We start from the raw sequence: 24,752 nt of genomic DNA, 5'->3' as shown, positions 1-24,752 counted from the left end.
GAGAAGGCCTAAGTCTTGTCTCCACTCCTATTCATCCCAAAGGTGTTCTATCGAGTTGAGGTCAGGACCAGTAGGCCAGTCAAATTCATCCACACCACACGCTCTCATCCATGTCTTTAAGGACCTTGCTTTGTGCACTGGTGCACAGTCATGTCGGAACAGGATGTGGTTATCCCCAATAACCATTCTACACCATTTGGTGTAGAAGTGCCCCAACTCACCACCACCGCCTCGCCATTCACTGACACACACACGCACATACGCTTGCATGCATGCACACACACAAACACACACATACTTTGGCTTGATCCTACTTGAAAGTGCTCTTCCTTGGTATAGACACCACCCTCATCCATATTAAGCAAATGACCAGTTGCAACTAATGGACAAAAAATAAAAAAATAGCGGCCTCAAATGGATGGAAGCATGATTTATCACAATTTAACCAACAAATAGCAAACTCTAATCTTTACAGAAGTCTACAGCATGTAAACACAGAGACCATGGAGCTAAAATATTGAACGTGAGCTCCTGTTCAAGCATAAGCACGTTCACACAGTGCATTGTAACCATGGCAGCGACCCAGCTGTGTGCCTGAACACGTGCATCGCACTCGTGTATCGATCTCATCAGGTAGTTCAGTTCTTCTACTTTCTTTTTCTTCTACTGCTTCTTCTTGTGAATCAAGTGCTTTTCTAAAAACCAAAAATCTTCATCGTCTGTGTTTGTTGTCTCAACAACAATGTTGATATTTAGGTAATATTCTTATATCAGCTCTAAACTGTGCACATAGGGCCATATTCTCCCGTTCATCCTTAATTTTTACGTGGCTGGCTTGCACATCATTAAGGTACGCTGATCCTCCCTTAGTGACTTCTGACAAAACAACTGTGCGTAACCAGCTCGGGTGTGCGCAACAACCACAAAGGCCTGGCTCATTGAAGTCTGAGGCTAGTTGTAAATCCTGAAGCATGAAGTTTTACTGAGACGTGAATGCCATAGAAATCAATTTGGTAATATAGCACACTTTACATGGTTTAATATCCTTGGCAGATACAGATACTTAATCGTCGCTAGTGAGATGTACCCCAGCGGTGCCCTGCAACCAGCTAGCACCACGGACCGCTGGCAAGTCACACAAACACATTTCCCGAACGACATACTGTAGATGAAATAAAAACAACTCATCAAGGCGCCATTATGACAAATGGAGTTGTGTTGAGCAATGCTTTCAGAAAAAACCCAAGCCGCAGCAGCATGTTTGAAGCTTAAAAGCTCCTCACAGGTCAAAGACTCCCTTGGTGCTGATATTTTTGCCAATTAATACGATATAATATGTCAACATTCAGTGTTGGGTTTACTTTGGAAATGTAGTTGGTTATAATTACAAGTTACCCTGTTGAAAATGTTATAGTATTATAACTATTTCAATTACTTTCTCAAAGTAACATAACTAATTACAATATAATGGATTAAAACCATCAATAATTATTTTGGAATTAACCACATATTTGTTCTTTAAACAAACAAACTAACAGCAAAACATGATGAAAGGTAAATACATAAAACAAAATGTGTTTGTTGCATTATATGTGTATAACATGTGGAAAACCACCATACCATATCATGTTGACCTAATGACAAATCACTACATACTACAACCCAGGCAACTGAATATTCCATAAAAAGTCAAACATTATAAAGATGAAACTGTTCAAAAATCAATGTTCTTGCATGTTTTCAAAATGTTTTGCTCAGTTCATTGAGTCTAACGTTTTCAAAATCTCAGACAAACTAAAAGGCTTAATGACTGAATGACCAGAGAGAACCAATCACTATTGTCGGCTTTAGAAGGAGAAAGTGATAAGAAAAAAAAAAAAAAAATCTATTTCTCAAATGTAACTAAAATTGCAATCAACTGTGATTTCATTATATATTTTCTACATTACGATTGGATAAATTTTGCAAATAAAATACATAATCCCGTTACATGTGATTTGGCACCACAACACTGTCAATGTTTGGCTGTCGGTGTAATGCGATAGGGACACATTACGGCCGTTGGGCAGTCAGTGAGCGTATATTCACGCCGTCAACACAAGTCAGCCGTGGCCGCACTGTCACCGGACGCCGGAGCAGCTAACTGAATCAAAGCGTGCAATATGATGTTTCATCTTTACGAGGCACTGGACTCACAACAGACTCTGGAGTGCGGAAGAGGAATGGTGCTTACTGTAAGTCCTCATGAGAATGGCCGGATTTAAGAGAGAATGCCCACATTTCAGGGTCAGAGTGCGTACCTGGCAGGAAGGTGCGTAAATGGCAGATTTGAGTTGGCGCAAGACTGGGCGCCAGCCAGACAAGCGAAACGGCGCACAGTTGTCTGGCGCCTTTTCTGACTGAAGCACAAGGGACAATATGGCCCAAACACAAACTTCAACAAACTTGAGTAATTGAAATTTTCTCAAGCAAACTCTACAATTTGGAAATATGTTTCACAGAAATACTTATTTGAAACAGTCCACAACATTTTAAAACTGAACAACTGTGCACACCAATTTAAACTACTGAATTTCCCTGTTTTAAATATTATACCTGCATAATTGCTTCTCATTTCCATATGTCCATCTGTTTTCTATACCGATTGGCCTCCATTTAGGTGAGCTGGTTCCTATCTCAGTCGACTTTGGGTGAGATGCAATCACAGGGCACATACGTATAAGACAAACAACCGTTCACACCTACAGTAAATGGACAATTTAGCCTTCAATTTACCACATGTGCATGTTTTGGAATGTGCGAGGAACACGTGAACTCCACACAGGAAGGCCAGAGTCAAGATTTGGCACCCCTGAGCTTAACACTGTGAGGAAGATGTGCTCACCGCTCCACCTACAATGTTGCCACCCTCTGTTTCTAATTTTTTTTACAGCACTCCAAATGAGTCAGTCACTCAATCAGCAATTACAAATAGCTTAACATATCATTAAGTGACATTAATTATTAACTCATCGGAATATTATTGGTCAAATTCCGGATTCCTTTATGTATTCAATGTATTTTTTTTGTATTTTTTTATTAACACATCTAACTCTTCTCACGTGGTTTGTTTGTGTCAGATCATATGGTTCTTTTTTGCAGTAGTGAGAAGGATGCAGTCACCCACTCTCACAAATAAAGTGTGACCTCCTCCTGCGGGTCGTCACAGAATGAACAAGCGCCTGTCTACATAGTCATTCCTCTCCTTTACGAGAGACTTGAGATCATCACAGCGCAGTGGTATGTTGGAATCCCCCTTTGCGACTTTCTGTCGCCCTTCCCTCCTCTTCCTTTGCTCCACTGTAAGCTGCCTGCTCTATATGCGGCATCAGAGCGGCTCAAGGAATCCTTGCCAAATGTTTTCCATATTAGTTCAGCGCCTCCTCGCTTTCCAAATAGCAGCCAGCTATGGTGAGAGGAGGCCTCGGCAGGGAGGGGAATAGGAGGTGGGGGGCGGGAGGCCGACGGGGAGCGGGCGGGCAAGCTCGTCCATTTTCAAACAGCGCCGAAAAGATCGGTGAGAGCTGAGAGGTACGGATTGTTAGCTAGCGACAGGAGACATGGGCCAGAAAGGTTCCTCAGAGCAGAGGGATGGCGACAAGAGCAGAGAAGATAGCCCGGCCCCAGACCACGACCACAAGTGCAGAGTGTGCCGCTTCCCTCTGCTTGTGGCCCTCTCGCAGCTGCTCCTGGGGGTAGCCGTCACAGTGGTGGCCTTCCTCATGCTGGCCATCAGCCCTTCCCTCCTGGCCAGAGAGACGCCACACTGGGCTGGGATCATCGTAAGCGCCGCCTTTGTGCTCACCTTCTCCATTCCTTGCATGGGCGCGTTTCCTTTCTCGTTACTAGTGCATGTAAGGCGCAGTATCTCTATTTTCACCACACCGCAAGTCAGCAACGGCCCTATATCACTCAATTGACAAAACACAAGTATTATCACGCTATAATAGATCTAGTTTAAGTAGCTTGTATTCGACTGACTAGGTACAATATCCAATGAAACACCAAACACCAAAACACTCACTGACTTCCTTCAAGGGACTGCCCCAGAGTGCATAGAGAGTTAAACTGCAAAAGGAGGACTCGAGGAAACTGAACTTGGTTTCTTGGTTTTTGTATATGTTTCACATTTACTCCAAAAAGGCTTTCTCAGTTGTAAATGTGCCCCTTGTGGGTGGTCACATGGATGTTGTTGTTGTTGCTGCTAGATGTGGCTGGTAAATACAGTAGATGACTACCGTTACACCTATTTCAAACCAATCGGACCACACTGTCCAGAATTTGAATATTGTTCCCCCCAAAGGAATGTCCTTTCTTTTTGCGGTGCAAATGAACTGCTCACTCTGGACACATAGAGGCTGCCCTCCTATGTTGTGCCATGTGTTTGTGTAGAGGTGGCTCGTTGTCTCCAACGTAGAGGTCACTGTCCTGCTCACAACACTGCACTGACTTGAGTTTGCATCGAGGGATTTTGTCCTTTCAATAAACCAACTTGTTGGGAGAAAACCCTTCTGATGTTCATTGACAAAGCAGCCACATAAAAGAAAACCACATTCCGTCTCCTGCTTTTCTTCTCAGGATAGTAACCCTTCTTCTCCTGGCAGACTTGAAAAGGGCCATGGAGTTTAACCGACTTTCTTTATTGAGAGGATAAGCATGCATATAATTATACATGTGATCGAAGAAGAGACACACAGTCACTTGAATCAAAATGAATGTTGGCATAATCAGTTGAAGCCGAACTGTCACGCATAGTGTATACACCAAGAGTGTGGCACTATGCAATAATATCTAATACAAGAGGTGTATCAATAATCCTGACTTTAATAATGTTCAGTTTCGATTGACACCGTCAGAGAGGTTTATTATTGCTGTTGTACAGGGTGGATGAAAAATAACTTCCCAATTTAAAATCCTTTTATGCTACGAATACATTGCAATTGAATTTTTGAATGAGTGGCATGAGTGGCCTGCATGGAGCCGCAGCTTGAAACCCAGCGGCTTCTTCCTTTGAGGTTGGTAAAAGAAGAAGCGTATTGTACCAAACCCATGCCATAGAAAGAACTTGAATGGTCAACATGGAAGCTTTTGCCCACCACCTCACAAGGGTACCTGTTAAAATCACTGGCGACTCCAGAAACTGGTGGAGACAGCTGGAAGTGAGAAGGAATTTTTATAAAAGCATACAACTCAAATCTTTCCTTTCATTGAGCTTTTCTGTAATTAAAGCACATTGAATTTATCTTTAACAATATATATTTGCGGTGTGACTTTTCACCAATCACGCGCCATGTGAGGTGGGTTGCCTTTTGAGGTCAATCTAGCGACCTTCCCTCAGATGTATCACGTGTGATGTGTTGGGTTAGGGAGACACTACATTGATCCATCCGTCCATCCATCCATTTTCTGAGCCGCTTCTCCTCACTCGGGTCGCGGGCGTGCTGGAGCCTATCCCAGCTATCATCGGGCAGGAGGGCGGGGTACAACCTGAACTGGTTGCCAGCCAATCGCAGGGCACATACAAACAAACAACCATTCGCACTCACAGTCATGCCTATGGACAATTTAGAGTCTCCAATTAATGCATGTTTCTGGGATGTGGGAGGAAACCGGAGTGCCCGGAGAAAACCCACGCAGGCACGGGGAGAACATGCAAACTCCACACAGGGAGGGGCCGGGGATTGAACCCGGGTCCTCAGAACTGTGAGGCTGACGCTCTAACCAGTCGTCCACCGTGCCGCCCACTACATTGATACTGTGGGGAATTCTTAAAATGTATGACTGCAAAGGAAGATGCTTGACAACTAAATGCAATGCGGTCGCACCAGTTCCACCAAGAATTATTTCCATTTGGGTTGACGTGACATTGATTTACACCCTGATCCTTGTGTTTACAGAATGGACATACTGTTTTGTTTATTTGTTTTTTTCCAGTGAAAAATTCAATAAGCGCAAAAGGTACACATGTTCCAAAAAATAATCAAATTCATTACATGTCAGAAAGTCTTAAGGCCTGATTTATGAAGACCCAAAATAGCGAGTGCTAAATTGTGTATTCACTCGACTTGATTGCGCAGCTGTTGGTGGACGTTTTGTTCGTGAGATCCCAAACAGCGCGTGCTAAATTGCACATTCACTTACTCTTAGCAGATTATGTGTGCTGTTGGCAACAAGTGGAAATGTGGTGAGACCACCGCTTAGTAAATCAGCTTCAATATCTGTTAGCCTGAGCAATCGAGTTTTTGCATACGCAAACCTTGACTAAATCAGGCTCTAAGTCTGAAGGGGGAAAAAAACAAAAACAAACATCAATCCATTTTCTACTGCTTGTCCTATTCGGGGGTCGCAGGTGAGCTGGAGTCTTTCCCACCTGACTTTGGCCAGAAGTAAGAGGACACTCTGCATTGTTCACCAGCCAATCACCGGGCACTTGTAAACAAAAACAAGCCACACTGACATCCAGACCTGCAGGCATGGCGCGGCAACTGATCCTGCGCTGGCTCCACTGCAGTACCAGTGCTTACGCTTTACTTACGTAATTTGCAGTGGTGCATAAACAACATTGCATCATACTGACAACTGTTTCTTACCTAATTAGGTTTCAGAATAGGGACACAATATTGAAATGCTCTCAAGTGCCTATACGACAGCAACATGATTTGGCAGAATGTTGATGCAGCTTCTCCAATGGATGTCATTAGATTATGCAGGTGTACCTAATGAAGTGTCTGGTGAGGGGCATGTTTGTCAAGTCAGTCAGAAAACATGAAGTTGAACAAAACAGCCCTTGTTGGTGTTTCGGTCCTATCTTAAGTGCCCAGCCAACATGTAATGTGCTTTTCGAAAACATCTCTGGTCATCAGCATCCCGAGTTAGCTCCTCATGAGACGAACCCAAGTGAAAAACACTGAGGTCATCAAAAACTTTCCAGAGACTCTTGTTGAGTGCTGAGGAACCTAGGAATAACCGTAAAATAAGATGCTGCACGTTAGTCACAAGACTCCAACTGCAGTGCGGAAAGAGTGTGAAAGAAAGACTGTGTCTGTGGAAGTTAGAGAGAGTCATGTCCTCAATTAATATGCAATAAATTACTGGCAGTTGTCAACATGGGAGCAAAACAATGTGTTGTGCTTCAGTACCCAACGAAAACACATCAACAAGATGATCAACTTTAATAGCGATTAAAATGCATTAAGTTAATGTGCCTGTATTATTTTGCAGCTGTGTCTGGTTTCCATTGTGGGATTCATCCTGCACTGTGCCACCTATCACCCAGATGAGCGCTCGACTGCGCAGTTCATTGCCAAGGTGGGTCTGTAACACGAGCAAACGGGATGCGTCTGTGTTGACGGTCCCCATCGTGCAGAAATCAATGAGGTCCTCTAATTCGTTCACAAGCCTGTCAATGGCATACAGAAGACGATGCCGAGCTCTGCGTGCATTTCAGTGTTGTTTTCTGCCATGGGCAAAACCTCATGGTGTAGTGCTATTCACGAGATGCGTCTTATGCAGTTGCAATTCAAAGCAGATAAAATCAGTCTAAGTCCTCGTTTCATCATTCGTCTCGTTTGTGCACGTCACTTTCAAAGAGGGCGTTTAATGAAGGTTGCGTTCATCGAGTTCTAAGCATTTGTGAAGAAGAAGAAGAAGAAGAAGAAGAAGAAGGAGGTCACATGAATCCATCGTGTGTGTGTGTGTTTTGTGTGCGTGCATGCGTGCGTGCAGTTTAGGTTTACAAACACTTGGCATGATTTATTAAACGTATGACTCTTAACGTTTCAATTCAGAAAGTCGGTCTTAAATGTCTTGCTCGATTTGTTTTAAAATGGTGGTAAAACATTGCATGTGAGTGGTTAAATGTGCATGCGGGGAAAGAAGGCAACCACAAGAAAACACTTCTTTCTGTTGCCAAATGCAAAGTCAAACATGATTGGCCAATGCAACGCTTGTTGACGCATTCGCTGTGACCGCGCCCCCTTCTATCCAACCATGCTTCAGATTTCACGGCTGTTCCAAAATTAGCATGAAAGCCATTTTAGAATCAACCGGCGCTCATCGTCTTGCCTAATTCCATAAGGAGGGTGTAAGTAAGAGCAAACGCGTCAGCGAATGAGAGCTGCAGTTATATAAGTGATGGATTAAGATTGAAGTGTCATTGCGCTTGTGAAATTGCATAAACATCATAAAGCCATTGTCAATTTGTATTTTTAGATCCTGGCTGGCGGTCGCTCAAAATACACACACGCGCGCGCGCACACACACATATGCAGCAGGCAGGCCGCAGGCAGAGCTCCTATTCTGAGGGTCAGGCCTTGTCCTGTAGAATTGTGGGTAATCTCTTAGAACTGAATATGCAGCGCACGCTGAGCCAGCGCGCCTGTTTATGGGTTTGCGTTGTCTGCCTTAATCACGAGACAAAGAAAAGCCAAAACAGAGCGAAAACACACCTTTACACAACTAATTACAAGTCTATACATTATGGCATGACGCAAGACGGACAGTCATTTTTGGGGTGTGAATTGTAATTTTATCACACAACGTATGTGTAGATGTCCTTTGAGGTCACAGTGAAGCTGATCTTTGCCCCCTAAATTCTAATCATTCCCCTTTTAGCTCAATAAAAATCCCTCGAAATAGTCTTTAAAATGGAGAATATATGATTTGGGCCCAACACACAGCCTGCAAACAGCAACAAACTAGAGGCTACGAATTGCCATTTCCACATAGAGGTCATGTGAATGAAAAATAATCACGTACTTGCAGGATACCTAAGCAGACACATTACATACCTTCGTGGTCACATATGTAAGAGGAAGTATACAATTAACACGTTTGTCCATTTTTTCGTGTCAGGAGCTTTAGAAGTCGCCCCGAAAATATGATGGATGTCGGATACGGTCATCTTTGGTCGCTCTTAAAGACATCGGGAAGGGAAAAATCACTCCTACCACCCCTCACCACAGGATATTAACTTCGGATAATCTTTTAGAAACGTCTGAGAATCCAACCTTTGCTGACTTAGGTTGGAAGCGAAAAAACAAAATGCTCAGATTGGGCCCGATTATCGGTATGTGTGTACCCCGTTTGAATTAAGTAAGGGGACTGTTGTTATACACTATTCACAAAAAGTTAGGGATACTGGGTTTTGGTGGGAAATTTCATAATAACCCAAAAAGTCACAGTGTCATCAGCAGGTTGCAAGAGAGACTGGAAGAGTTACAGAAAGGCATAGAGGTGGACATCCTTCGGGAATATGGGTCAAACACCTGTTCTGAATTATGCCATTCAGCTCCTGTTACAGAACAGCAAGTTGTGCAAAAAAAAACAACAACAATGAATATTTGGACTTACATTCAAAAGTCAAATGACGTTCACCTTTAAAGGTTCATCCTGAAATTTTACCCGAAAGTCTAACGTCCCTTACTTTGTCCGGCAAGTATAGTGCTAAACAATGAGCAGAGCCACGCACCATTGGTATTAATACGTAGCTTAGCATTGACGCGACGACAATATTGATCACGCATGATGTAACACTTCTCCTCGTGCCCACAGCTCCTGTACTTTGCCTTGTGTGCAATTGGCCTGGTCATATCCGTGTTGGTGGTGGCCTTCGCCGGATACCACCACGCGCAGACCAGCAGCTTCAGCTGTCTCCCTGCCGCTGAGGCCTGCGTGTGCACGTTGAACCCCCGCGACCCCATAGCTCGCACTTTCACCTACGAGGGCGTCCGCGACTGTCAGGAGATCACCGAGACACTCCCGCTCTACTATTTGCTCCAGATTGTGCTCAACCTAGCCCAGGCCTTCTTCTGTGCGGTGGGCGCCTTCATCATGTGGAAGCACCGCTACCAAGTCTTCTTCTCTGGCCTTCAAATCGGATCCTTCCGGCGGTGGAGCAAGGTTTGACTTCATGGATTACAGGGGACAGGCCAACTTTTACTATTTATCATGATGTCACAGCCATCTTGTGTGGTAATTGTATGATAAATAAAATGCATTTTTGTACCACTTTTGTACATTGCAGCTGTTGAAGAGGGCTAATTGCTGAAGAAGTGTCATAAAATCACGCGTGCAAACATGCATTCTGTAAGGGATTTTGACTTTTGCATTATTTCATCACAAGATGTGCCGTATTTACTCAATGTCTTTGTTATTTCCATTCTCCTCATACATGCATGAAAATCCATGTCTTGCTTTTCATTTATAGTTACCCGGTCAGAAGGTCGCATTGTTTGAGTGCTGTTTTCGGTGGCACGTTGTTCACTCACTGTATGCGTGATGGTGATGAACAAACAACAAAAGGTAAACATTTCAAAATGTATGGGAGGATAATAATGGAATGTATTTCTCCCACTAACTTGCATGGTTTTCATTTGTAGCGCAGTCATCAAAAGCTCTTGTGACTACACCAACTGGCCACAACATTGGCTACACCTCCACAATATAACGAGCGCCAATAAAAGGGAAGCGATTTTATTTTAAGTCCAATGTATTTATTTTTGCATTACAGTGTGTTTCTTACTGAGGTTGTAGTTTGCTGGGTTGTAGAACTGCACCCAAAGATTTGTAATATGTTTTTTAGATATATTCGACAGGTGTTTCTTGCCCATTTTGGGAGATGCTAAAGCACCCCGAAAACGAATCCCAGCACCCCTAAACCCTAAAATTTCAGAGATAAAACAGACAGTAAACGTTAGTTGTTGTGTCATGTGTATGCGATAATATGAAAGCCGAGGTGCGACTGAATAACTGAATAAACCATTAACATTTTTAGCCTACTTCTTTTAGGACAAAAAGAGGAGTTCACATATTTGTATTCACTTTCAAAACTTAATTTCTGTTAATGTTTTACACGTTGTGCATTGCATTTCAAATAAAAGTCCCCCAAAACTAGTCCACGGTCCATTTCTTTTGCACTCAATATGAGGGGGCTGGTTTAGTCCATACAAAAATGCATACTATAAATGTGAATGGGGGGGGTTGTGTGTGGGTGGGAACTCTGACAGGCAGCAGGACTGTAGCAAGCAAATCGTCATCATACTGAAATACCGAAAGGCAAGAAAGTCCCCACCCCAACTCAATCATTGGGGATTTTATGTATTTTTCATGCTGAGGAGATGAGTGATCTGGCCATTGTCTAAGTCTTGTTATCTGTGCAAACCAACATCTTTTAGAAACTTAGTGCTGAGAGCCTCGTGGTTCTCTTGGACATCAGCGTTGCTCTCAAAGTCGGAAACCAAATGGATGACTGACGCGTAACGTCAGGAAGAGACGACGTCATCTGTGTTCAAAGTCACATATTTGTAACTTCTCACAGCAAATGAACTGCGATGTTTCCTCAAGGATTGTTCTGTCATGGGAATGCATTATCATTTAGCACACCTTTCCCCAGCACTGACTGAGCTCGAGAAGCAATACGAGCTTTGGAAATCAGCCTCATGACTGACAGTCCAGGTAGGAAGGCGTTCGCTTCGTACGCTAAACCACATCTTTAGACAAGATCAACAAGACGTGTTTACATTTCTATGGAATAATGAAAAACGCATCATGGTTTTCAGGATTAAAGGCCAAGATCCTGTGCGCTTGTGCTGTTTTCTAGCTCTGACGCATCATGTGACTACAAAAGGCTCAGACACAGCAAGTCACATGCCCGTCATCACGGGGGCATGCTTATTTATAATCAAGACTGAGGAGGAACCTTGTGCCATCTTTAACAATCAAATATGTTGTCACTTGATCTTTTCAGAGAAAACCACTGCAGAATGTTGTGACCCGTGATACAATTGTCATACGTTGAACAGAGAACAAACTTCCGTTATCACATTTTACACAATGCGTTATTTGAAACTCTAAGAAGGCGCCATGAGGAAAATAGTGGTTGCCACATCTGGCTCACAGTTCAGATGTGCAGGGTTCAAATCTCGGTCTTCCCGTGTCAGTTGTTCTCGATGCGCTTGTGCTCGGTGGGAAATTTACGATAAGATTTACCGTAATGGTATCAGCTACGACGTGCCTAATACGTTTTATTTTGCATATATAGTCCAAACCAGATGTTTAAATGCCCATTGCCCTAAGCCTTTCCTGAAAAGATTGTTTTTGAAAATTATTCTGTCATTATTCTGGCATTTTGCAAATAAAGTATATGTAAACATTTGGTTTCAACTGTAATTACATTGACTTTTAATTATTCTAATAAACCGTTAATCCGTCAATCATTTTTCCATCCATTTTCTGAGCCGCTTCTCCTCACTAGGGTCGCGGGTGTGCTGGAGCCTATCCCAGCTGTCATCGGGCAGGAGGCGGGGTACACCCTGAACTGGTTGCCAGCCAATCGCAGGGCAATCATTTTTCCTAATCTGATTTTAAAAAATGTTTTTTCCATTCCTTTCTTCAAAAACAAGACATAATTCAATTGACAGTGCAGAAAATGAACCAATGTAAATTGATTATGATTCAGTTACTGGTTTCGTCCATGACATGTCAACAAATGTCTTATTGTGATTAACCCTAAAGACAAATCAGTCTGCTTTCATGGAGTACCCCCAAACTCTGAGAACATTTACTTTTGAGAGGCTGACATTCCAAATTTTTATTTGAATGAGGTCTCGAAACGATGAATCCATTAACAAAGCAGATATTGATTAATTTGATGATGATGGATGAGTTGTCGATAAATTGTTGCACCTCTAACCGATTGTTGGAGCCATACAGATTGACGCCAAATGGGGTTAAATTTGTGCGAAATACAGTAGAGTCTAAAGTGGTCAAAATCTACTCCGGGATGTCGCCAACCTCCTATTTGTTATCAGTATTAAAAAACTGTTGGGTTAAACATTTGTCATATTTGCGTCTCTAGATTTTGTCCTTGTAAACCAGCTTTTTGTCAGAGTGTGATAGTGGGTTTAAATTACATTGGTATGTTATGTTTGGAGAACATCCTTCTGGATTTCTCTGACAAAGCAGCCACCACCACGTTCTGCCTCCTGTTTGTGCCTTCTGGCTCAGTTGTAGTGGCTGCTGTTCTTCTCGGCGGATTTTACAAAGGCCCAGTTTGCATATTCACGGTTCGTAAGAGCCTTCCTGATGTGGATCTGCCCCTTCTTTCTTCCGTTGTCAGTGGAGGGATGGGATCGTCTCTGTCCCTCATTTTCAAAAACAGCAACGTGCCCTCTTCCAGAGTGAAACGGATATCCACAGAGTTGATGTGTTTAGGAAACAAATATGCTTTGTTGGTTTTAATCTTAGTCAATGTGTTGTCAACATACACTAGATTACCAAAAGTATTCTCTCACCTGCCTTGACTCACATATGAAATTAAGTGACATCCCGTGCCTAATCCATATGACATTGATCCACCCTTTGCATTTTTGTGAGGTCACACACTGATGTTGGCTCTCAGTCTCCGCTCTAATTCATCCCAAAGGTCTTCTATTGGGTCGAGGCCAAGACACACCAGACTCTGTCATACATATCTTTATGGACCTTGCTTTGTGCATTGGTGCACAGCCATGTTGGAACAGGAAGGGGCCAGCTCCAAAACTGTTCCCATATAGTATTTACGTAATGCTCACGAAGCTAGCTGCGAATCCCAATGAAAACAAGCATACGCGATGTCAAGTCACGCGATTCCCACAATGCAATGTGGATTTTTTTTGTTGTTACAATAATTGACGTCCTTATTGTTACGTTGTCGTTTCTGTGTATGTTAACAGTGGTTCTTGGAATGTATACCTTGTTTAACTGTCACATTTATTGCTGATTTATGTTTAAAAAAAAAAAAAAAATTATTACTTTAGGTAATGTGTGAAAGAATGAACTCTTGGTCAATTCCTGTACAAGAGTGTGCCCATCAAGATATTAAATGTCTAAAGACAATAAGAACTAACTACAGCAATCGTAGTGTGGTACATTTTGACCTAATAAGTAATTAGTAAGATCCACAGCATTATGTTGTAATTTTTCATTTTTTCATGTAGTATAAAACTATAAGTGACACACATAGCTGTAGAAAGAGAAGCTACGAATTTTGGTTTCTCAGTGCTTTGGTCAAAGTCGCAAGTCTTTTCAAGTCAATGGGTTCAAGTCCAAGTGAAGTCACGAGTCATTGTTGTTCAAGTCCAAGTCGAGTTGCAAGTCTTGTAACATATTGCCAAGTCGAGTCTAAAGTCATCAAATTCATGACTCGAGTCTGACTCGAGTCCAAGTCATGGAACTCAATTTGAAACCTCTGCCAGTAGCGGCGTGCTTTACGCCACCGCATCAGATGCATTGCATCGCATTTGCTGATTTGTCTACATGGCTGCTTGGCCATGTAGACAAAAGCCCATGACGCTCTCTACGCACTGTTCTTGAGCTAATCTGAAGGCCACATGAAGTTTGGAGGTCTGTAGCGATTGACTTGGCAGAAAATTGGCAACGTCTTCGCACTCCGCTGACCCTGCTCCGTCAGTTTACTTGGCCTACCATTTCGTGGCTGAGTTGGTGTTGTTCCCAAACGCTTCCACGTTCTTACAATACAGCTGACAGTCGACTGTGGAATATTTAGGAGGAAGGAAATTTCACAACTTTGACATAGTCTTCGCCGATCCACTCCTCATCCTCCCTTTGTGACTCTTTTGTAACAAGTGTAGCTTATTCGGTACTATGGAGGTGATCAGTGACTGACAATGCGTACGTTCCATAACATTTGGCAGCTCTGCATCAGCTAGAACCATGCAATCAACTCCAGCTGACATTGACGCTTGGTCTGACAGGCTGCTATTCTTTCATTATTTAATTCATCAAGTTGCCAAACAAAAATTTTTGACCAGAAGTATGTTGTATTTCCTTTATAGTTTAGAGCGTTTGTGTCTTTGTTCTGAACGTCTCTTGCTAGGCGCTTAGTAACTTTGTGCTGGGTTTTCAACAAAACGCACTAATGGTTCCCACTAGGACAGTGTGGTACGAGAACCGCTAGTGGTATGCCTCAAATATTTGTTGAGATGGTATTTGGTGTAAAGTTCGCGAACCACTGCACGAGAACATTGCACTTGAGCGACACGCATCAGCTCCGCCTTTATTTTATTTTTTTGCCACAACACAAGTGAACAACTCATTGGTATGCATGACGGTCGGTTCACTAACCACACCGGGCAACAACAAAAACACCCCATTGTTGACCACCCCCAGGGGACACACCCACCGAGAAAATAGGAAGGCCCCACACCAAAAATTTTGAACTGAGGAAGCCGTTTGGTTAAAAGGTGAAACGTCTTCGACAAACAAGGACAGCCCAGTTGCCTTTATTCAACCTTTGCAGATGACCATGACCTGGATGACTGAGAATCTACACATATTCTAATGTAAGTGAAGTACTCAAAATGCTGGAGTTAAGATACAGTAATGTCTGAATGAAGAAGTACTCCTGTTCTGTGAATCAGACATGCATACACCAAAGGCATGAAAAAGATGATTTAAAAAAAAAAAAAAAAATACAAATAAAAATGCATTGTACGGGGGATCCCCAAGTGTCTGGGGATGGTGGATGTGTGAAAATTGATGTGTGAAATGGATCTAGCTGCCAGTGTTCAAGGAGTACGAATTTCACCGAAAGGAGAGTGATTTGCATGAATGGTAAAAAGAAAAGTTGTTTTCTGGTAACAAACTAGAAATGAATTCACAAACAATTCTTTGTAACATTAATTACATTTTTATATACACTTTATTTAAATAGACAAAGTTTAAGAAAGTAGAAGAAAACACACACAAACATATAGTATATTACTTATCTGACATCCCAATAAAAATGTTCATATTGTCTCCAGTCACGTTATGCCAAAGTACAATTTGGACGTAGAATATTTTCAAGTAACAAGCTATACATTTTATCACATTCAATTATTACTCTGTGAAAATGTGAATAAATCAAAAAGAAAAAATGTATTGCAGTGAATGCATCATAGTCAAAGGTATTACCCCTAAATTGGCCAAGTTTCTCCCTTTCGTAAGAAAAAATGTGCATTTTAAACGATTCAAAATCCAGTTTTAAAACATGGTGAGTAAGGCAGCAAAAATTACAACTCCAAAATGTAAAAAAAAAAAAAAAAAAAAAAAAAAAAAAAAAAATAATAATAATAATAATATTCCAGTTATTAAAATGTCCTTACCAGAAATCTAAAAGGAATAAGGAAACCTTCCAGGTCACAGTTAAGTATGGATCTGGGTACCAGCAGTACACTTTCTGACAACATCAAGAAAATGAGCCATTTGGGCTGAGACAGCAAAGAACTAACCTTACTATAACTATTCCCTTCACCGTCTAATCGGGCACACAAACACCACACTGGCAGATGTGTGCTAAGTCTGCTCCACCTTTCACAGAGTCGAACCACTCTGCATGCAAGGGTGCAGACAACCTGTATAGTTTGCTTCAAACGGCAGATTGGTGAGCATGTGGTCCCAAAAGGGAGTGCTGTGTCATACAAAAGGCACTTAGTGACTAATCATCTGTCAGCCAAGTAACTACAGGTGCGTATCTATGCTTTCATGTTGTCTTTTCTCACGAGTCCATCCACTGCGTCCTGTGAGAGTTACGGGACCCTCAGTGGTTTGAGATGTGATGAGTCGTCTGCGGAGGTCCCAGCAATCCTTGCCTTTGCTTGTGCTTCCTCTGCTCAGTCATCTGTCAAAGACATGCAAGCAAGTGGTGGTATTTGAGTTCACATGCACAGTAGACACGAGACACATGACACACTGTTCCACACAACAGTTTCCATGCAAAACACTTTCATCGCAAAATATTATACAACTACATTCCAAAAATGTTAGGGTACCTGAAAACACTAAATTGTCCATCGGTATGAATATGATTTTTTTTCCTTCCATATGTGCCATGTGTTTGGCTGGTGACCAGTTAATGTGTACCCTGCTTCCTGTTCAAAGTCAACCGGGATAGGCTACAGATCACACGCAAACCTAATGAAGACACGCGCTAAAGAAACTGAATAGATGGCCGGCTAGTACTGTAGTACTGTACGGAAGACAATTTATTTATAGTAATTTGAAGTTAAATTGCAGAGTACGACCTCACCTTGGTCTAAGATGGTTGTTTTCTCTCTCTCTCTCAGATTTTGAGGCTGAATAAAGCAGTTTTGTTTGTATTATATTTGGTAAGAAAGCCCGACTAAAACCATGAATATATGTAAATGACTCGGTCGAACATGGGTCAAGATGGTGGAAAAAAAACAAAACAACAACCTTTCGCAAAGTTTTGTTGCCACTAGATTTGAACCCATGATAACAGGGAAGATGTGACAGCCATGACTGCATGCGGAGGTTGTTGTTTTGTTTATTTGAAGCATGAACCTCCTGCAGTGAGCATTACATAGACACATCTGTCAGAAGAGGAACAAGGACATGCCTGTGACCGAGATCACATGCCGGGGAAGCAGGTGATGGGAACGATCAGTCACACTTGCATCAGCGTAGTCATCCGCACGGCCAGAGGCCAACTTTTAACCTGTTGTACTGAATTGAAAAGCAATCGTAGGTCAGAGAGCTAAAGAGAAGTTGGGGTGATATTTGGGACATTCGGTTGAGACTTGACTGGGGGGCGGGTGTTGGTACAATAGGAAATAGTGACTTTTCAACTAAATTGTGATCCTTGGTGCTGTCTTCAGTGACTGATACAGTATTCAGACTAACCAATGTCAGCATTAAGTGGGAGTGACATCGCAACAAACTATGTCTGATGATTGCCATGGAGACTGACTAATGTCTGCAATAAATGGGAGCGACATGCCGACAGTCAATGGTGCTGTGTGTCATGACGAGCATAAAATACAAGAGAAAGCCTTCAGTGTCATTGTATCGGCAGATAAAATGAAATTGTAGACTGACCAAGCCCTGCATTAGGTGGGAGTGACACCGCAACTATTAATTGGTGCTGCTCTGAATTGATTGACATGTAGACCAGCCAAAGAATGTATGAAGTCAGTGCAGCCAAGGCATGGCCTAATGTGAAACGTATATCACAGTGTAGCCGAAGAACACATGCTGACTGATTGAACACATTAAAACGGCATTCAGGTACTTGTTTTTAAATCAATCACTGAATCAAACGTCATTTGTAAGCGCTTTTCATACAAAATAAAATGCAAAACAAAGCACTTTACATGAATTAGAACATAAAAAAAACAAGTCAATCCCGACCGTTGCTTGTCCACAAGGACACAGACATGCACAAGCACACACATGTAGCCAAAAGATGGAATGACCTAATAACCTATGGCTGAGTACAGAGCATTCAGGTATTTTGGGGAAAAATAATGCAAAATGTACATTTTATTGTCTGTACACAAATAAGTTGGGTGTTTGGGATGCCTGCATTTTGAGTCACGAATCTCACTCTTGGCCCATGAAAGTACTGAGTAGCGGTTCACCTTAGTCACTTCACACTGTGTCATTCCTCGTTATTTGCCTCACCTTTCTTTAAGCAGAATATAGATTTTCCTCCCAACGTGGTGCTCCTTTTAATAATAAAGATCGCATACTCTGGGTAATATCAACACTTAGTTTCACTATCTGACTAGTGGTTGCGGGAGGTACTTTCATGATCTTACAACAAATTAAGTCCATTTATTGAATAACTGATCCAGACATGACCTAACAGTGGGGTAATTTATAATAGACAGCACTTAAAACCCCAATTCCAATGACGTTAGGATGTTGTATTACACATAAATAAAAAACGAATACAATGATTTGCAAATAATGTTCGACCTATATTTAATTGAATACACTACAAAGACAAGATATTTAATGTTCAAACTGATAAACTTGATTGCTTTTAGCAAATAATCATTAACTTAGAATTTTATGGCTGAAACGCGTTCCAAAAAAGCTTAGACAGGGTCATGTTTACCACTGTGTTACATCACCATTTTCTTTAAACATCATTCAATAAACGTTTGGGAACTGAGGACACGAATTGTTGAAGCTTTGTCGGTGGAATTCTTTGCCATTCTTGCTTGATGTACAGCTTCAGCTGTTCAACAGTCCGGGGTCTCTGTTGTCGTATTTTACGCTTTATAATGCACCACACATTTTCAATGGGAGACAGGTCTGGACTGCAGGCAGGCCAGTCTAGTACCCGCACTCTTTGTCATGTGTGTGTGTTCCGGGTTTTGTCTTCCCCCCCCCCCCGTTTCACACACACCAGCTCCTGTGAGCATCTTCACCACCTGTGCCTCGTTCACCCTAATTACCTATTGTATTTAACCTCGTGTCTTATTCCCTCTCGTTGCCAGTTCGTTGTACCTTGTCGTCGCGTTCCAGCATTCCTTGTTTCCACGTCACAGACTCACAGTAAGATTTGACCCTGTTCCGATTATCGACCTTGCCTCTTTGCCTCATGTTTTTGGATACTGTTGCCTTTCTTGGATTGCCTGCCTGTGTACCGACCTATGCCCGTCTATTAAATCTCTCTTTTTGGAAACTGTCCATTTGCATTCTTGGGTCCAATCCCCTGTTCCGTTCATGACACTCTTTTACTACAAAGCCACGCTGTTGTAACACGTGCAGAATGTGGTTTGGCATTGTCTTGCTGAAATTAGCAGGAGCGTCCATGAAAAAGACATTGCTTGGATGGCAGCATGTTTCTCCAAAACCTGTATGTATGTATGTACCTTTCAGGTGCCTTCACAGATGCGTAAGTTACCCATGCCATTGGCACTAACACAGCCCCATACCATCACAGATGCTGGCTTTCGAACTTTGCGTCCATAACAGTCCGGATGGTTCTTTTCCTCTCTGGCCCGGAGGACACGACGTCCACAATTTCCAAAAACAATTTGAAATGTGGACTCGTCGGACCACAGAACACTTTTCCACTTTGCATCAGTCCATCTTAGATGCGCTTGGGCCCAGGGAAGCCGGCGGCGTTTCTGGGTGTTGTTGATAAATGGCTTTTGCTTTGCATAGTAGAGTTTCAAGTTGCACTTACGGATGGAGCCGAACTGTATCTACTGACATTGGTTTTCTGAAGTGTTCCTGAGCCCATGTGGTGATATCCTTTACACATTGATGTTGGTTTTTGATGCAGTGCCACCTGAGGGATCGAAGGTCATGGGCATTCAATGTTGGTTTTCGGCCTTGCCGCTTACATGCAGTGATTTCTCCAGATTCTCTGAACCTTTTGATGATAGTATGGACCCTAGATGATGAAATCCCTAAATTCCTTGCAATTGTACGTTGAGGAACATTGTCCTTAAACTGTTCGACTATTTGTGAATAACAGCCATTCAGGGAAGCTCCTTTTATACCCAATCATGGCACCCACCTGTTCCCAATTAGCCTCTTTGATGAGCATTCCTCAACTTTTTTTACCACCTGTCACAGCTTTTTTGGAACGTGTGTTAGCCATAAAATTCTAAGTTAATGATTATTTGCTAAAAACAATCAAGTTTATCATTTTGAACATTAAATATCCTGTCTTTGTAGTCTATTCAATTAAATATAGGTTGAACATGATTTGCAAATCATTGTATTCTGTTTTTATTTATGTTTAACACAACGTCCCAACTTCATTGGAATTGGGGTTGAAGTTTATTTCTCAGTAAAGCGATGGCCGTGGTGGTGGTGTGTGAGGGGTTATACGTGTTTGGTCATTGTGTGAAATATGGAAAAGTGGTCTGATTTCAGCAAGACAAAAAAAATAAAATAATGCACATAGTGATATATTGATTTTTACAAAAGCATGTCACATATATGTTATTAAGCCATTGGGAACTGTTAAATAGAGAAAAAAACATGCATAATCAATCTCCATTAAGCTCCCTTTAAAGAGAAAAAGTTGGAAAAGAGACTTTATGATAACATTAGAGAAGTGAGGCCACTAAGGATGCGCCATTTCCTCTAACCTCTTGTCCTGCTAATGTTTTAAAGGTCAAAAGAGCCTTAAGCTAATATGGTGGAGCAATCTTTTGTGTCATAATAATAGTCAGACGAGAAAGGATGAAAATGCCTCCTTACCTGCTCCTTGAGCTCAGACAGCTGGGCAGAGAGCTGAGCTACCAGGGTGACAGTGCTCTCCAGTTTCTCCTGCAGAGATCGCATCTCATTCTGCTCGTTATCCCCCTCGTTGCTCACCAGAGACATGGCTCTCATTCGGGGGAACCACTCCAAGTTCTTTTCCTGAGAGATGAGGGAGAGATGGGGTGTGAGAGAAACTGTGAGAAGGATGAAGTGAATAACGGTCGAAATAGAGCTGAGTCAGAATGTCAAGGAGACGGCACTGGTGGCAATTCTGGCATAGTCCTCCCCAAGCGTGATTTAGGGAGTGTTACAGCGCATCGGCTGGACAGCAGGGGAAGAGTAAAACATGGAGGTGTTAATAACTGTCATCAACTTTTAATCTAAATCCTTCTCCATGAAAGGAAACGATTCTTTGCTTTGCACTACAGCGTGACAACATTTCTGTCTCAGGGCTATGGTCAAGCATGGTCAAACATTAATTGGCTCACAACTGGCATTTCGATTCTCACCCACTGCACAGATAGATTGCTGATGTGGATATGAGTCACTAATGTCTATCAAGAATCCAACTTGGACTGTAGTGTTATTATTGTTTGTGAGTGTGTAATCTTACATGCCATAGAGACATTTATGGATGCGGCAATGGAGATATGTTCAAAATTATGTGACTGCTGAGAGACACTGTCACCAATCATTTTTGAGCGTTTTCCTGTTGTTTTTTTCCTGTTGTTCGGATAAAAAGAAAAACAAAAAACTAAAAACAAATTTGGATATACTGTAATTTCTTGTGTATAATGCACATTCTCCCCCAACCCCCCAAAAAAATTTCAAAAGTCAATAGTACGCATTATACATAGGTATAGGGTAAAATGAAAAACACTTTCACATTTTATAAATACTGCCATCTCGAGGTTATGAAAAAGCTGTGCACTTTCACTCCAATATGCCACAGCCACCTAGAGGTTATGAGGTGTACAATTTCATTCTTATATGCCATCGCCACCTAGAGGTTATAAAAAAGGTGTAGCCTACACTTTCAATATATGTATGAATATGACAGGAGTACGTATGACTGCATATGTGTAAAGTTGTGCTCATAAGTTTGCATACCCTGGCAGAATTTGTGAAATATTTTATTAATTTTTTTTATTTGAATGAGGACTGAACAAAAACCATCATTAATTTCTTTATGGTTATGTTTTGTTTAATGATAATGCTTTTCTGAAATGCTTGACAGTTTAATTTGAATACCATTAAAATAAAATTAAATTCGTCCTGGGTAATCAAACATATGAGCACAACTGTGTGTTTTCACATTTAGTAAATAAAAGTAGGGCTGTGAATTTCAAAATAAGAGCAAGTAAATAAAAATACAGATAATACTTCATGTTTTGATCATATGGGTAGATCATGCAGTGTAAAAATGCATTATAGATAGGTAGAAGGGTCTTCCAGAATTTTGAGGTCAACTTTGGGGGTGCGTATTATACATGGGTGCCCATTATACACAAGAAATTAGGGTACACGTTTTTTGTATTGGGGAGGCAATAATGAGGACAAGCGGCATAGAACAACGGATTGCGTTTTTCATTGGACAGCAAATAAATACTTTTGCCTTAGTCGTATGGCGATGCCATGACATTATAGCATTTTTTTTGTCTATATGATATGATCTTGTCTTCTAGTAGTCCAATATATCGTAATCATGTTTGGGTGGGGAAAAGTATAACTGTAGCTGACTTAACCACACATTTTGAGCTCACAAAAGCATAAGTGTGAATTAGGGTTCGGCAAAGTATGGCCCGCGGGCCACATCTAGCCTGCTCTTTGAATCTGTCCCTCTGAGCATTTACATTAGAAAAGTCCATCATTACAAGAGTCCTGTAATATTTGTTCCCTTCATTTATCTCTTTTTTTCAAATGGTTTAATTAAAACTTATCTATTCATTATTTAGTTATTGTTATACATTTATATGATTATAAAAACAGTTAATTGATTATTGTAAATAAAATAAAAAATAGGTCACATAAACATGAAAATCCTGTATTTGATTGAACAGTTGGTTAATTATAGATAATTAAACCAACTTCAAATAATTAAAATTAAAAAACAACAACAATTGAACGGATGATTATGACCTGGTTTTAAAAATCAAATGTGGCCCTTCAGAATCAGAATCAGAATTATCTTTATTTGACAAGTATTTACAAAAAACACAAAAGGAATTTATCTCCGGTAGTTGGAGCCGCTCTAGTACGACAACAGACAGTCAATTGGCAGAGAACACTTGGAGACATAAAGACATTGACAAAAAAACAGCCACTGAGCAATAAAAGGGTTGCTAGTTATCTGGTAATGCCGGTACTTTTTTTTTTGACAATTGTACAAAAAGATGCAGAGTGCTCTAGCACTTACAGCAGTTCAAAAGACTAATATTGAGCACAAAGCACAAAGATTTGCCCACTCTTGCTTGTCTTGTCTGACTCTTATTTATTTATTTTTTATTTAATTTTTTTTTTAAACAACGTAAAAAGTTTTAAACAAACCACTGGCATTATGTAATGACTTGGACCTGTAATGCAAAGTGTGTCTGCATGTGTACATGTGTGGGTGTGCATCTGCAGTAGTAGGTGAGAGAAATTGTTTCATGCAGACAAACTGTCGTCAGCTGATCTTGTGTAACATTTCTTGGCCACTTCTGATAAGAATGACTTAAATGGTGCCGTGAGGAGGAGTGAGGTCTTCTTGCACCCACTCTTACATGATATATTTAAAAAAATTATCAGTGTGAGACGCTGAGGACGGACTTGGACATACTAAGTGCCATAGTCTCCTTTTCGCGCGGAAGTCTTTTTTTTTTAAATGCTTGGACGTTCACTTTTCATTTACGCGCATTCTCCCAGCCAGACTTCAGACACATCCACTATGCGTAGGCTGGGAATGAACGCTGAAACACCAAAGAGGTGTAATTCACTCAAGCTGACACTGGTTTCAAAGTATGGAATGTGGATTTTGCTTGACCTGCTACAGCCTCTGAAGCGCGTAAGACGAAAAATGACTTAAACCCGCTGCACACCGAGCGATGCGCCCGTACACGACTGGATTTTCGCGCAGTGTGTGGGGTTCGGCAACTAGCTTTCATGAGTGGGGCAGGGTTGCTCCGCCCAGAGTGCATACCTGGCATGAAAGTGTGCATATGACAAATTGCAGTAGATGGGAGAATGTGTGCAGCCAGAAAAGTGCATAGCTGCGAGCTCTGTTCGATCATTACACCCAGCATTACCATGTGGACCTCTTTGTTTAAGCAGCACTAATATCAGTTGTGGCACTGTCATCAATGTCCTTTATTCAAGTTTATATCATACTTCAAAATTATGCAGTAAGGTTTATCATATTTATTTTACGTAAGGTGTTACATTTTGGAAGTTAAAAACAAAGAAAAGTGTGATCTGATTTCCACAATAAGATGGGGTAAACATCTTAAGCCAGTATTTTCTTGCTCCAAACTCAATACCGCTATTGCCTTATTTTTGTTTAATATGCTGTGCATGGGAAGTTGTAGCAAACTCAAAGGATTTGGGGTTTTTGGCCAGATCTCTTGCTATAGTCAAAACTGGACCTATTTGGTTTTTAAATGGACATTGCACTGTTGGGATGAAAATTCTGCACAAAACTGGAAATTCTGAAGAAGTTTCCTCTC

At 41.5% G+C, this 24,752-nt stretch overlaps 2 protein-coding genes across 6 annotated transcripts in view; one reads left to right on the top strand and one right to left on the bottom strand.

Annotated features, from left to right (window-relative positions):
* The first annotated feature begins 3,502 nt into the window (after window positions 1–3,502).
* On the top strand, window positions 3,503–10,918 carry sspn (sarcospan (Kras oncogene-associated gene)). Of its 3 annotated transcripts, none has more exons than XR_009768556.1 (5): window positions 3,503–3,821; window positions 7,261–7,347; window positions 9,592–9,939; window positions 10,064–10,341; window positions 10,419–10,918. XR_009768556.1 is itself a non-coding variant. In XM_061676785.1 (5 exons), the coding sequence occupies exons 1-4, from the start codon at window positions 3,600–3,602 to the stop codon at window positions 10,085–10,087; spliced, it is 681 nt and encodes a 226-aa protein (XP_061532769.1). In that variant the 5' UTR covers window positions 3,503–3,599; the 3' UTR covers window positions 10,088–10,125; window positions 10,247–10,918. The 3 variants fall into 3 exon arrangements, 2 of the variants coding, with proteins under 2 accessions (XP_061532769.1, XP_061532768.1); XM_061676785.1 differs by having other exon boundaries at window positions 10,064–10,125; window positions 10,247–10,918; XM_061676784.1 differs by having other exon boundaries at window positions 10,064–10,918.
* A 4,599-nt stretch (window positions 10,919–15,517) lies between these two features.
* Window positions 15,518–24,752, bottom strand: part of itpr2 (inositol 1,4,5-trisphosphate receptor, type 2) — a 90,676-nt gene continuing 81,441 nt past the window's right edge. For 2 of the 3 annotated variants that reach the window (XM_061677547.1, XM_061677545.1), the window contains exons 56-57: window positions 21,049–21,210; window positions 15,518–16,699 (exon numbers count right to left, since the gene is read on the bottom strand). In XM_061677547.1, the coding sequence (XP_061533531.1) occupies window positions 16,619–16,699; window positions 21,049–21,210 (243 nt within the window). In that variant the 3' untranslated portion in view covers window positions 15,518–16,618. The remainder of the gene's footprint in view (window positions 16,700–21,048; window positions 21,211–24,752) is intronic. The other variant, XM_061677546.1, reaches the window with a different exon arrangement.

The sequence above is a fragment of the Phycodurus eques genome, chromosome 5 (genome assembly GCF_024500275.1).
Source record: "Phycodurus eques isolate BA_2022a chromosome 5, UOR_Pequ_1.1, whole genome shotgun sequence".
Taxonomy (NCBI): domain Eukaryota; kingdom Metazoa; phylum Chordata; class Actinopteri; order Syngnathiformes; family Syngnathidae; genus Phycodurus; species Phycodurus eques.
This window is presented reverse-complemented; position numbering and strand designations above follow the sequence as displayed.

What these genes read in the sequence shown, in the direction of transcription:
- sspn (XM_061676785.1), top strand. Translation starts at nt 3,600, where the DNA reads ATGGGCCAGAAAGGTTCCTCAGAGCAGAGGGATGGCGACAAGAGCAGA. An exon ending in CACACTGGGCTGGGATCATC is followed by an intron (nt 3,822 to 7,260) that starts GTAAGCGCCGCC and finishes ATTATTTTGCAG; the next exon opens with CTGTGTCTGGTTTCCATTGT. An exon ending in CTGCGCAGTTCATTGCCAAG is followed by an intron (nt 7,348 to 9,591) that starts GTGGGTCTGTAA and finishes TCGTGCCCACAG; the next exon opens with CTCCTGTACTTTGCCTTGTG.